This window comes from Corvus kubaryi, unplaced genomic scaffold (genome assembly GCF_017639235.1).
Source record: "Corvus kubaryi isolate FWS band 111438036 unplaced genomic scaffold, C.kubaryi_AGA036_p1.0 37166, whole genome shotgun sequence".
NCBI classification, from domain to species: Eukaryota; Metazoa; Chordata; class Aves; order Passeriformes; family Corvidae; genus Corvus; species Corvus kubaryi.
Window position 1 is genome coordinate 1 of NW_024581046.1, and position 12,181 is coordinate 12,181.

General features: G+C 48.1%; 1 protein-coding gene and 1 long non-coding RNA gene across 2 annotated transcripts; both read right to left on the reverse strand.

The window, feature by feature from the left end:
- Nucleotides 1-217: 217 nt before the first annotated feature.
- LOC121661488 lies at nucleotides 218-1,335 on the reverse strand. The gene is made up of 2 exons (XR_006014985.1): nucleotides 920-1,335; nucleotides 218-462 (listed from the first exon to the last, which is right to left on the reverse strand). It is a non-coding gene; the product is annotated as an uncharacterized LOC121661488 (long non-coding RNA).
- A 76-nt stretch (nucleotides 1,336-1,411) lies between these two features.
- On the reverse strand, nucleotides 1,412-12,035 carry LOC121661487 (TOG array regulator of axonemal microtubules protein 2-like; the record flags this gene model as incomplete). The annotated part of the gene is made up of 6 exons (XM_042021740.1): nucleotides 1,412-4,188; nucleotides 6,906-7,009; nucleotides 7,965-8,082; nucleotides 9,283-9,435; nucleotides 10,934-11,169; nucleotides 11,930-12,035. Coding segments are annotated over 6 exons (766 nt in total), but the record flags the coding sequence as incomplete, so codon positions are not given.
- Between the last annotated feature and the right edge of the window lie 146 nt (nucleotides 12,036-12,181).

The window sequence follows — 12,181 nt, forward strand, 5'->3', positions numbered from 1 at the left end:
CAAATGACATGAAGAAAACATGGCAAAAGAGGAAGAGGAGAGGCGCTCTGAGGAAAGAATACCGTGAGACAGTGGCACGTTGAGTCAGCTGCACTCTGACAACCTCTAGGCTAGCAGGTCTCACATTCTCGGCTTGTTTTTTTTAAAAATTATTTTATTTAAAACAAACAAAAACAATCAAAATAAAATATATACAGTTGAAAATCTAGTTTCAAAATTTAAAAGATAAAATGACAACACATTTATTCAAACCTACATCTACATGTCAGAACATATGTACATCTGTAACTACAAAGCCTAACGTATAAATCCAAATCTTCAAACATTCTTCGGACAGGCAGCACCTTCTTCCTGAGCTCGAGGAAAGAGAGCTCTTCTGGACAGGAGGCAAGGGCTTTGTCGGTTAGGGAACATAGGAAATGTCCAAGGAAAACTTCTTGATAAGACTGTAGCCAGTCACGCCTGCAAAGTGGAGACACAAAATATAACAGAGGCCGCAATGCAAACATAAAGCATCTGAAGCTACGTATTTAATGGGACAGACCACCTGGAAACTGCTAAAGAGCTGCACAGGGAAACATGCTCCTGCCAGCAGCCACTTGAGGCAGGCCAGGGAGACACCCTGACCCACTTGCACAGAGCCAGCACAGGAACAGCCTGGCCTCTGGGCTGCCCTGGGACAGCAGGGAGCCCAGAGGCCTGTGCTTTCCAGGAATGGCTCAGCTGCACACGCACCCTCCTGCTCCTCTCCCGGCCCCACAGCTGAGCAGCCCTACAGCTCCACGGGGCACTGGGAGCAGCACAGCTCATTGCAGGGGGCACATGCAGGGCAGAACTGTTCCCTGGCAATGTGCCCAGGCTCTCTAGGCTGGCACAAGAGCCTTCCTCCCGCCAGAGAGCGGCCCAGCTCCCGCCTTACCTCTTTGTGAGGCTGAGCCATGCTCAGCCTTCACCTTGTCCTCAATCAGAAGTTGCTTCAGGCACCCCATGCCACGACTAGGAAGGGGGGTGGAGAGAGCGGGGGCAGGTGCACACCCTTCCTTTGCATTCTGTCCTTTTTGGCACAGCTAAGAAGTCACGTCCGGAGGTGTCCAACTCAGCACTTTGTCATCTCTCTGCAGGTCATCGAGCCTTCACCAGCCCAAAATGTCGGAGAGGTTTTCCCGCACATGTGGAGGCTGGCTGGCAGCATGCTTCCTCAGCTTGGCGCCCATCACCTTGTAGAGGGCGCAGGCAAGCTTGGTGACCACAGTGCGGACATTGGCGCTTCGGACAGGCAGCGCCTTGTTCCCCAGGAAGGACCAGAGCACGGGCAGGGCGTAGCGCTGGACGACTTCGGGGGCTCCTGGGATAAACCCATGCCACAAGCGCTGCCGGAAGAGAGACACAAACTTCTTAACCAGCAGCCTTAATGCAAACAAGGATCTACCTCTAGTTGTGATTTTGGGAGTCTCTCTGGCTAAGATCAGTGAAATAACAGTGAGAGCCCCATGATCCAGAAATGGGCAAAGCAGCTGAACATCCCCAAAACAGAACCACCAAGCCCTCAGGACTAATTTCTCCAGATCCGAGCCTTGTACCTGTGGCAGACTTCACAGCTTTACTAAATCATTCCACAATCTGTTTCCGGCATGATGAATGACCAAAATGTCAAATTGCTGTTTATTTCCATTTAGAAGTTGTCTAAACCCACTGCTGAAGGTTTGAAAGGCACTTTAGAGAGGAAATTGAGAGATTTCTAATAAAAAGGATGACTCCGTTTTTGTGACCTGGCTTAATTAGCAGTGGATTTAGACCCCGCTAAAGCAAGGCTATAAATAAAGCAAGGCTATACACTGTCTTCTCTAGTATATATTGAGGTTATCATTTTTCCATCCCTTGGCTATTGCTGACATAGCAAGCTCCTCTGAGCAATCAATTATCAGCTGCATTTGGAGCATTTTGGGCAGCGCTGACATAGGAAGACCCTGACTGCACACCCTGAAATGCTCAGTCCAATGGCACTTCCACAGCACAGGCAGGGAGCCTCAGCACTCTGCTTCTGCCCCTCTGCCCCCAAAGGCTGCCTTGCACAAAATCCGTGCCTCTAACACGTGTGCTTAGTTTGGACCTAAGCTGTGACCCCCAGGCACTGCAGGCTTCTGCCTCAAAACTTTCCAAGAGCAAAGCAAGAATTCTGTGAGGACAAGACAAACCGATCCCCTGAAACAGCATTTGCCACCATTTTCCCTAAAGGATCAGAGCTGTCCCTGAGCTTCCAAGAGAGGAGCCAGCTTGGGAATTTTTAGCCCCTCCCTTTCCTGGAGGCAGCTTCTGAGATGCCCCAGTGAGAGCTCAGCCCCGAGGCCGAGTGCCGCCCCCATCTCAGATGCTGCACACCTCTGCAGCAGCCAGGGAAAACCTGCCCAATACACCTTCCATGGGTATTGGGCAGGAGGGACAAGCTCAGCACCTCCTGATTTGGAGGAGCCACTCTAGTGTCTATTCACTGGCATTCCCTGTAAATTCTGCCTCGGAAGACCTCTTGCCTTAGAAGGGGAGGCCATACCTGAGAGATGCTCTGTGACATCCAGCAGAGCTTGGCCCTTCAGTTCACTCCTGCGGTGGCTGAACTCTTTCATCAGGGATACTTTATCTACAAGGGAAACACACATTTCTGCTCTCTCTTCTGAGGTCATAAGAGAAAGGACAGTGGGGAGGGAAAGGGCAGGGCAACTACATTTTGTAAAAGAAAGGAAATTCCTGCCGATTTTTGAATCCTTTTCTTCTTTCCTTCCAGCCTACTTGGGAGGATTTTAAATTCCAAAAGAAAAGCTCTCCTTTCACATTTTAAATCCAAAGTTGTCTGCTGTACCAGGAGCTATGTTAAACATTTCACATCAGGGACCTCAAGACTTCAATCACACGTAAGCAGTGAAAAGGTTCTGCATCCCAGAGCTTTGCAGAAGTGATCTTCTCCCTCCCCTATGGAAAAGGGTGAGAAGGCTCCAAAATGCACACCTCCATTCCCACCTGAAGGATAAGCTGTTTTTAAATTGTCAGGTTACCTGTGTGGATCTAGGGACAAGACTCCAAGTTACTCATACAAGAGCTATTAGTGCTCAGTGCCTCAGTAGCCTGTGGGTTTCTGTAACATCTGTGAAATCAGATCTTGGCAGAGAGACTGGAAAATGAACTGATTTCCCAATACTTGACCGGCGTATGTATTTTGGTTTTCCTTGTGCCTATCTGTTGCGGTTTTGGGGGTCTCGTTTGAATTTAAACACTGTTGCCTGCATTGGCCTGCAAGCCTCCAGTCCTACCACTCTAATAAGCCAAGGCAAGCTTTTCCTGGAGACAGAACGTGTGTGGGATGAAGTTTGGTCCCTCACACGGTCACCAGGGCTGGCAGTGACAAAGCAGGCAATCTGCTTCATTGGGAACCACTACAGAGCTACACCCCAGTGTGGGTTTCAGTAGCAGGGTATTATTAAGAGCTCCTTTCCTGCATGAGATACAAAAAGGAGGTCCCAAATGATCTTCATGCAAGCATGCAGTAAAGAACTGATCCTGCTGTCCTAATGAAGCTAATGCCTATGATGTGGAGCCTTCCAGGAGGCTGCTCTGCAGAGGTTCTGATGCGCCAGTGTCCCTTCATGCCAACAGCAAAGCTATTCATTTGGGAAGTCAACTGGGGCCCAGGCAAACTCCAAAAATCCCTTTGGCCCTGAATTCCAGCAAAGCTGTAGTCCAGCACTTCCTCTTCAGACAAGCAGCACAGAGCCAAGGGCTCCTGGGACTTTTGGGAAATGCTGATGCACATTCAAGCCTGGTGGGGGACTGGTGCGTAAGGACTGCACCTGCACAGCTTCTGGTGGATGTCAGCTGGAGGTTTCCACAGACAACAACAGCTGTCAAGGCCCTCGGCGTTCTCTTGACTCGCAGAGGCAGAGACACACTTGAGGAGAGTCCATGCCAGGGCTCAGCCTTACCTAAGGGAGCCATGGATTCTTCCAGCGCTTTCACAGCTGCGGCATAAACCCCGGGGTCCTTTGAGTTTAGGTTGTTTGTTATTCCTTCAACCAGACAGATGATCACCGGGTTTAAGCCGTCTTTCAGGATGCCTACGATTTCAGCCAGCACGTCCAGCGCCTTCTGCTTCACTTTCTTGTGCGTATCACCAAGTCTCGGGACAAAACAATCAAAAATCTGTGAAGAGAACAAACAACATGAAAGCTGGATTAAAATGTCCTTGTTTGAGGAAGGGATGCAGAAGTGAGCACTCAGCAATGTAAAAGATGAAAGTGATCCTTCCTGTCAGGTCAGCACTTGCTTGAACAATTTCCCTGTGGGCCGCTCACTGGAATGGTTGTGCAACCTCATGCTGGTTGAAAGATTTTCATATATTTTGAAGAGCTTTGGGTGGGGACAGGATAGTTCCTATGGTGTTTCTCTCCACATTTCAGCCATTAAATTCATCCCATTTATTGATGCAAAACAGTATCTTTGCTTTCGAAGTATGGAACCAGATATTTACAATGCCCCTTTTTCTACACAGTTGTCTCAAGTTCTGAGGGCAGTTACGATTTTGCCAAAACTATGGCTGGAGGAGATCCAGGTTTTGTTCCATCTGTCTCAGAACCTGTGTCTGGAGAAGTGCAGGGCTCTGATCAACTCTTCCAGGATCCAGACCAATTGTCTACCCAGCAGGTAGACTTCTGAAATTTAATGTGCTGGACCGCTCTCATTAGAGCAGGTTCAGTCCCTTGACAGCCACATTATCAGGCACCATTTTCTGGACAAAGGGAAAAAGCAGCTACTGGGAGGAGAAGGAAGAGATCTGTCCCTAGCCGTTTCCCTCCTTTTCCAAATTGAAAAAAGACCCCCCCAAGAAGGGTGAGCACCGTCTTTACCAAGAGGACTAGGGATGCCGATGGAAACGAGTAACCAGAGTTGTGCCTGTGCAAGACAAGTCGGAGTTTACAGAAGTATCCTTTAAAAAAAATTGGTTTAAACCTGCCCAGCCTGATACTTCTCTTCCCCATCCAAACCCATTTTTTTGTCTAGAGAATAATTGCCACGCTTTCAGTGGCTGGATTCCCTTCACTTAACCCAAGTGGGAGTAGGAGACAGCAGAAGTTACACCAGCAGAAAACTCTGTCCTCATCTGATGAACAGCATCAATAGGCACCTGCCAGACAAATACATCTGGACTGAAAGAACTTGTCCTGAAGCGTGGACCTGAATTAAATATTTCAGGGTAAGAGGCAGCAGCCTGTCCCACACAGCCAGGATGTAGTGCCAAGACACACTGAATTAACTTGCCTGCTACAGGCTTGGGAAAGGAGCTAAAGGAAAGGAACAATGAAGACACCCTACATACTTGGACAGTGTTAGTGGAGACGAGCTGGGGGCTGCTTTTGCACAGGTCTAGGAGGAGTGCCACTCCTTCCATCCGTGTCTTAAACTCCTTGGCTTCCAGGAGATTGTACAGCTTCTGGAGCGGCTCCGTTTCTTCCACAGCCGGAGGTAACGTGACCTGGGCTTTTGGGCGGCGTAGGAGGCATTCATCAGAGGTAGACTTCACCATGGAAAATAAAACCAAATGAGGACCTGTTGGTGATCATACCTTCAGTTAATTGTGAGCAGAACACCTTGGGGAGGTTTCCTAATGATGTGATTTCAAGCTAGAAAATCCTGATCTGAAAAACAACGGGAGACCTCATGACAATCATTACAGGGGACAATCTGCAAGCAACTTTCTCACCAGTGCTTAGGAAAACCAAGGATGAGATGCATCTCACTTATCTCCAGACGGCTTCCCAGGTACACATGTCGCACTGCTTTGTGAGGAAAGAGAGACGCTACTTCCATGTTTAAATGCCTCATCATGAGGGAGGTGTGTGTCTTATAATAAGGAAACTCATCCCTCTGGAGAAGTGTCTCTACAGCAGGCATGACAATCTGGAAAAGTAGCTCAGATGCATCTGAACAGATGGATAGGGGTATATCTGAAGGATCCAGAAAATCCGTAACAGGGATAAAAACAGAAGCCAGACATCCCAGCACTACGCTCACATGATTGCTTCCCTAGAGACTAGATCCACAGCTTAACAAACCCACTGGGAACAACTCTCTTGAGCATGGGAAGATCCTGACTACGCTACTGAGGCATGTGGTCACTCTCCTGCCAGCGCTGAGCATGACAGAGCTAAATAAATCCCCTCTGTTATCAGAGGACAACAGGTACAAGTAGCTCTCCCACTGGCAGGAAGAGACAGCAAGGACCAAATTCCTGTCTCAAATGCTGATTGCAGCCCAGGGGGAAATAAACCAAACATGCTGTCCATCAAGCAAACAGTATGAAGGACAGGAATGTCAAGACAAAACGTCCACATTGAGACACCTGTTGACCAAAGTTGCTCAGGAACTGGCTTGCTACTTACTACTCATCTTGGTACTGTCTGAGGGTAAGAAAACCATGACTCAGGAAGGCCAAACCACATGCATGGGAAGTGCTTTTTTGGGGAACGGCATCCTGCTTCTAGACTGGGACTTCTCATCAAAACACCCATCTGAAAAAGACTGCTCTCAGAGGAGAAAAACCCTGCTTGAATTTACTTGTCCCAAGTGAGGCAGCGGAGACATGGCCCTCTCACAGCCTCCACAGCACTGTCCTTGCCACTGCACTGGATCTTCTGAGCTGCAACCAATGGGTGTCTTTTTGTCGCCCATTTTTTGTGGAAACCCTTCCAGAGAAGTTGTGTTCAGCGTAATGCAGAAGGAGACATTTTTTATGATAGAGCATTTGTAGGGAAAGGAAACAATCTCTGGCACAGGTCATCTCCACCAGAAAGATTTTCCTGAGGAAGAGACATGTAAAGCTTGCCACGTGCTTTGTCACATCTAACTAAAATGCTCAGTACCGTTTACTAGAAGGCAATGTGGCCTGGGGCTTCTTCGAGCCATCGCTCCTCTTCTTCACAGGCTTCTCGACAGATGGGTGTTCATCCTTCTGCGTTTCCATCCCCTACAAAGGCATAAAGAAACCCCATGGATCTTTAGAATGTAAAATAGGACATTACCTGTTTAAAACACAACTTATAACCAGGATCACTGCTACCAAGGCTTGGGCAAACCTTTCCGAACTTACAGAAGGAAACAGGCCAGAGGTTCAGTGATGCCAACTCTTTGTTTTCAATAGCCCAAGGCAGGTTATGGCTGCTACCATACAGAGCAGCAGTCTAAAATCCCCAATTCATTCCTCTTGAGCATAAATGGGAATAATGCAAACTGGTAGGGAACTAATGCTCTTAAAGGAAGCTGCAGAAAAATTTGGACTCTTTGGAGGTTGGCCCATTGTGTTGGAAGTTGATTTGGTTCCACACTCACTCTCCCTGTTGCTGCACAAAGGCACACTCCCTTCTATAACGTAGGTAAAAAGAATAAAAAAAACCCCAGGCAAACAAATGATTTTCCACTGGATGCTGCTGAATTCACCAAGCTTCTTCCAGCTCCACAGGGCATGACAGAAGGGCAGTATTCCCAGAAGACAGACAGTAATTGTAGGAATTGGGATTGACTGGGACATCTTTTGTATATTTGGAAATTTTCTTGGCACTACTGCTTCCTGTGTCTTTTGCAAAGACTCTGTTATCTCCAGAAGCACTGTTCTCACTTAATTGCGTCACTGGGGGCAGAGTAGGGATAGTGGGGTGGGGGGTTATGCTTAAATGTAAACCCATTTTCTCCTCTTTCCCTTCCCTGTTTGTGGCCAATATTCAAAATATCCAATACCCCACTTTTCCTCTAATATTATCAATTCCTTTGCGTTCTGCAGATGAACAGGCTACGGATCAAGAGTTCATTCCCAGGAGCAAAATGATTTGGCAGAAAAGGAATGAGATAAGATTAGGTATGTTTGATCTCATATCAGCAGTGGCAATACTTGCACAAAGGAGACATTTCTCCGACCAAGCACTTCCTTTCTTCTTCATTCTTGTCAGAATATCTTCCAGGTCACGGGTGGAAAGAGATTGTTCCAAAAGCCTTTTAAATTTTTGGTGATTCAGCATCATTTTCACCATCTCCTGCCCATAATGCCTAAAACAAGAAAGAAAGAAAGAAAGAAAGAAAGAAAGAAAGAAAGAAAGAAAGAAAGAAAGAATAAAAGGTGAACAAACAAAGGAGAAGTGTTAACAGAATAAGCTGATACCTTAACCTCAGCAGCTGCCATACCTGCATGAGAAGGCATTACCTACTCAGCAAAGAGAGAGATTTACCTCCACTTGTCACTGCACAGTGCTGTCAGCTGAACACAAGAGGCAAGAGGAGAACATGGGGCAACAGAAAAATACAATCTCACTCTGAAACTGTGGGTGCGCTTCTGTGGCATCGAAGGATCCCAGGGAACAAGCAAAACACCTCTGCTTTGAGTCAGAGCTTATTAGCAGTGTCTTGCTGCCATTGCACAGTAATTTGCCTTTCTTTAACTGGCAGGGAAGCCAGGACCAAATGCCTCATGCTTGCTTTTGATTATTCTATACCATATGTATGCACAGGGACAGCTAGTTGCTCATGCGTTCTCGGCAGCTATTAATGGGAATTGAATCCTCAAAGTGAGGGGATTTGGGTGGTTTGGGTTGATTTTGCCACTAGGAAACCACAGTTGTCTTCAAGAAGCAATTTGGAGGTCATTCAGCCACAGATAAGAGCATTATAGAAATCTGCAGAAGAGGTTTAGAAAGACTGAATACATTGGCTAAAGACCCCTGGAATATTTCTAGGAAAGTCTTAAGTTAATGAGAAATAGATGTATGCGATCCTTCAGTGATGAACATTAACCAACATTTTGGCTTTGTCTTGTGCACCTAAGGCCAAGCAAAACTGTTTGACTGGCTCATCTGATGGCTCTTTTGATCTCAGGAAAGAATCATTCAAGTCCCAGGAAGTTGGCAATGCTCCCTCTTGCGGGACAACCTCACGTTCCCCAGCACAGTCATTTCCCCAGACAAGCCAGGGCAGTGGTCACAGCACCAAGCCTGACAGAGCTCAAGAAGCCTTTGGACAATGCTCTCGGGCACATGGAGTGACTCTTGGGGGGCCCTGCACACGGGCAGGAGCTGGACTCGATGACCCTGATGGGTCCCTTCCAACTCAGTGTATTCCGTGACTCTGTGAACCTCATCCACACAGTGAGGGAACTTAATATTTCCTTTAGCTTCCACTCTTTTGTGGTTTTGCCCTTTACAGCCAGACACCCAACAGTTTTCCTGTTTTAGGAGGTGAAATGAAGATCATTACCTTGTGTCCTTGTGACAGTCCTGAGCAAGCGTCCCTGCCGCGTGCGCCAGCCTCTCAGCCCTGGGCGTTCCTGCGAGCTTCGTGACTCCAGTTTTCTCCATCAAGGACAGGAGGAGTTGGGCCGCGCACTTCCGCACCTGGACGTGGCGGCTCCTGGGAAGAAGAGAGCGGACACTGGGGCACAGGGAGCAGAGGGACACAGCACAGGCCTTGGCCAGAGCATGCTCCCTGTCATTGCTGGGGGAAGGAGGCCTGGGTTCTCCCTGACACTTGGGACACCTGTAGAAGGTTCTGTCCGCAGAGAAACACAAAGTTAGCACTGTACAGAAGGACTGCCTGCAAGCAAGAGTGAGGAATTCAGTCTCCCTGCACTATCCGATACTCAACGTCTTTCCCCAAATTAACTCTGCGAAAGAGGGAAATTAAAGACAACCCAGGCTGACCCATCAGGGGCCAGCCACTACACAGACAGCCGCAGCAGGATTGAGGATATTTGCACCCATTTACCCCCAAATCTGCAGACTTTGGGAAAGAAACAAATGCAGGGAAAACACGCTGTGGGACATGAAGTTGCAGAATATTCAGCAATGCAGCCAGTTTCTTCTGTGAGGCTTGGCAAGAGATACATCTGAACGTTTCCCCCTTTTCCAAAGCTGAGGAAAGGGCGGCAGTCAGTTTAGCCAGCTTGTCCTGTTCTAGACAGTGTCTCTTGGGGACTATCAGGCCCAGCACCAACACTTAAGGCAGCACCTGCTTCAGCTGTCCCATGGCAGTCGGCCTGTGAAGGTGCCTGTACAGTGATTCATCATCTCAAGGCTAACATGAGACATCAGTTTGAATAGCAAGTGGGCCTCTAAGGCCAGGACAGTCCTACAAGATTCCTCTTGGCAGGAGCTGCACCTGCTGTGCAGGCTGTGCCACACCCAGCACGTTCTCCTCCATGTGCTCCATGCCCCAGCAAGAACCCTCCTTACTTCTCAAGTGAATGGCATAAGGAGGATGCATGGTTTTTCCCAAGGCCTCTGTGGTTAGGGCTGTGAAATATCAAAGAGCGCTCACAGCTGCAGTTGCAATTGTCCCTCTTCCCACAAAACCACAGGGCTCTATCCTTAGCCTTTGCAGGCACTTTCACTTGCCCACCATTCACCACATCTAGGCAACTCGGACAGACTGGGAGAACTCCAGGAAGCAGCAGCAAGCTGAGTCAGGGGAGGTTGAGGTTGGATATCAGGAAAAAGTTTTTCACCCAGAGGGTGGCTGGGCACTGGAACAGGCTCCCCAGGGCACTGGTCACAGCACCAAGCCTGAGAGAGTTCAGGAAGCCTTTGGACAATGCTCTCAGGCACATGGTGTGACCCTTGGCGTGTTTGTTCTGTGCAAGGCCAGAAGCTGGACTCGATGAGCCTGATGGGCCCCTTCCAACTCAGCATATTCTACAGCTCTGTGATTCTGTCAACTAAAGGGCTGCACAAGGGCAGAAATAGGTGACAAGAGGAAAGAAGTGAGGTTGATTGGAGAATCAAGTCACTGAGTTCACAGAAGATGCAGGATACAGGACCCTTCCCTCCCACCATTCCCATTCTCTCTCTCAGCCCTTCTCCCCCACACACAATAGAAGGTGAAGAATATCACTAAGAGAAGAAGAACCTACTGGACTCCACTGTCCATGAGAGCAGTCATTGCTCGTGCAGGAGTCACATGCTCCACCATGACTCCCAGGGTGTGAGTGGCTGCTTTCTGAACAAACTCTGGGGAGTTCCACACCATCTGGAGAAGGACCCGAGCAACCTCATCCACCTCCGAGTCCATGTCCTTCTGCAAGGTCACAAAGAGCTCTCCAAGAGTGACGATTGCAGAGTAAGACACCTTTGAGCGAAGGTTGGTCACCTGGGGAAGTCATGAGGGGAAACATAAGAATCACCTTGAAAAGAAAACCAGTTGCCTTAGACAGAAGTCCCAGGAAATGACAACACTTCCCGCTGTGTCCAGGGGAACACAAAAGCACAGGCAGAGCAGAAGAGCACAAGCACAGAAAGGCACTTAACTCTGGCACCTACTTGTGCTAGGCCTCAGGCCTGCTTCCTGCAGGCCTAAAACATATTATTTCACTTAAAGTGTTCTACTTAATTCTTCTGGAATGTCCACTGCTTTGGTTTTAGGCCCTTTTATTCAAAAAGCAAAGAAACAAATTAAAGCAAGGGCTGCTCTCAAGCCATAAAGGCACAAGTCATAAAGACAAAAGAGTCATTTGCTCCTGTTTGAAAAAGCAACAGCAGCAGTTGAAGCCCTCAGCCAGGAAACAGAAAACACAGGCTCAAGTCTACAGACTAATTGGCAGTGTTGAATTACAGCTTGGGCAGAGATTTGGACTGCAGCAAATAACATAATTAGTGTCTCCGCTTCTGCATTTGCACGTTGCATTGTAATGGCAGCTCGCTCCAAGAGGAGAGTGTCAGATGCCCGACCTACCAGTAAATAGAGCTACATGTGCACACAGATCCTATAGAGAGCTGACAGACATGAGAAAGATAAGGTCTAGAAACAGAAATGAAGGCAGTTCCTGAGCACACAGGGAGATGAACAAGCACATATCTACTCTACACACCGTGTATGAAGCACGAAGGACGATTCAGAACAATGTTCTTACCTCGTTGGTAAGTGCCAAGCAAACCTCACGAAGTCTACAAAGAAGGACTTCGGAGTGGGACTCAGCCAGGTGTTTGATGCTGAAGAGTCCCTTTTCCTTCAGCTCCCTGAAAGGCAAGTACCAAAAAGATTGACTTTCTCTCCACCCAAGAACTAGGCAGCACCCTCTGAATTTACCAGGCTGGCGGCTCAGTCAAACAAAGGGAGGTGCTTTTCAAGCAGTACTTGATGAAATCGTGGAACTCGCTGCCAC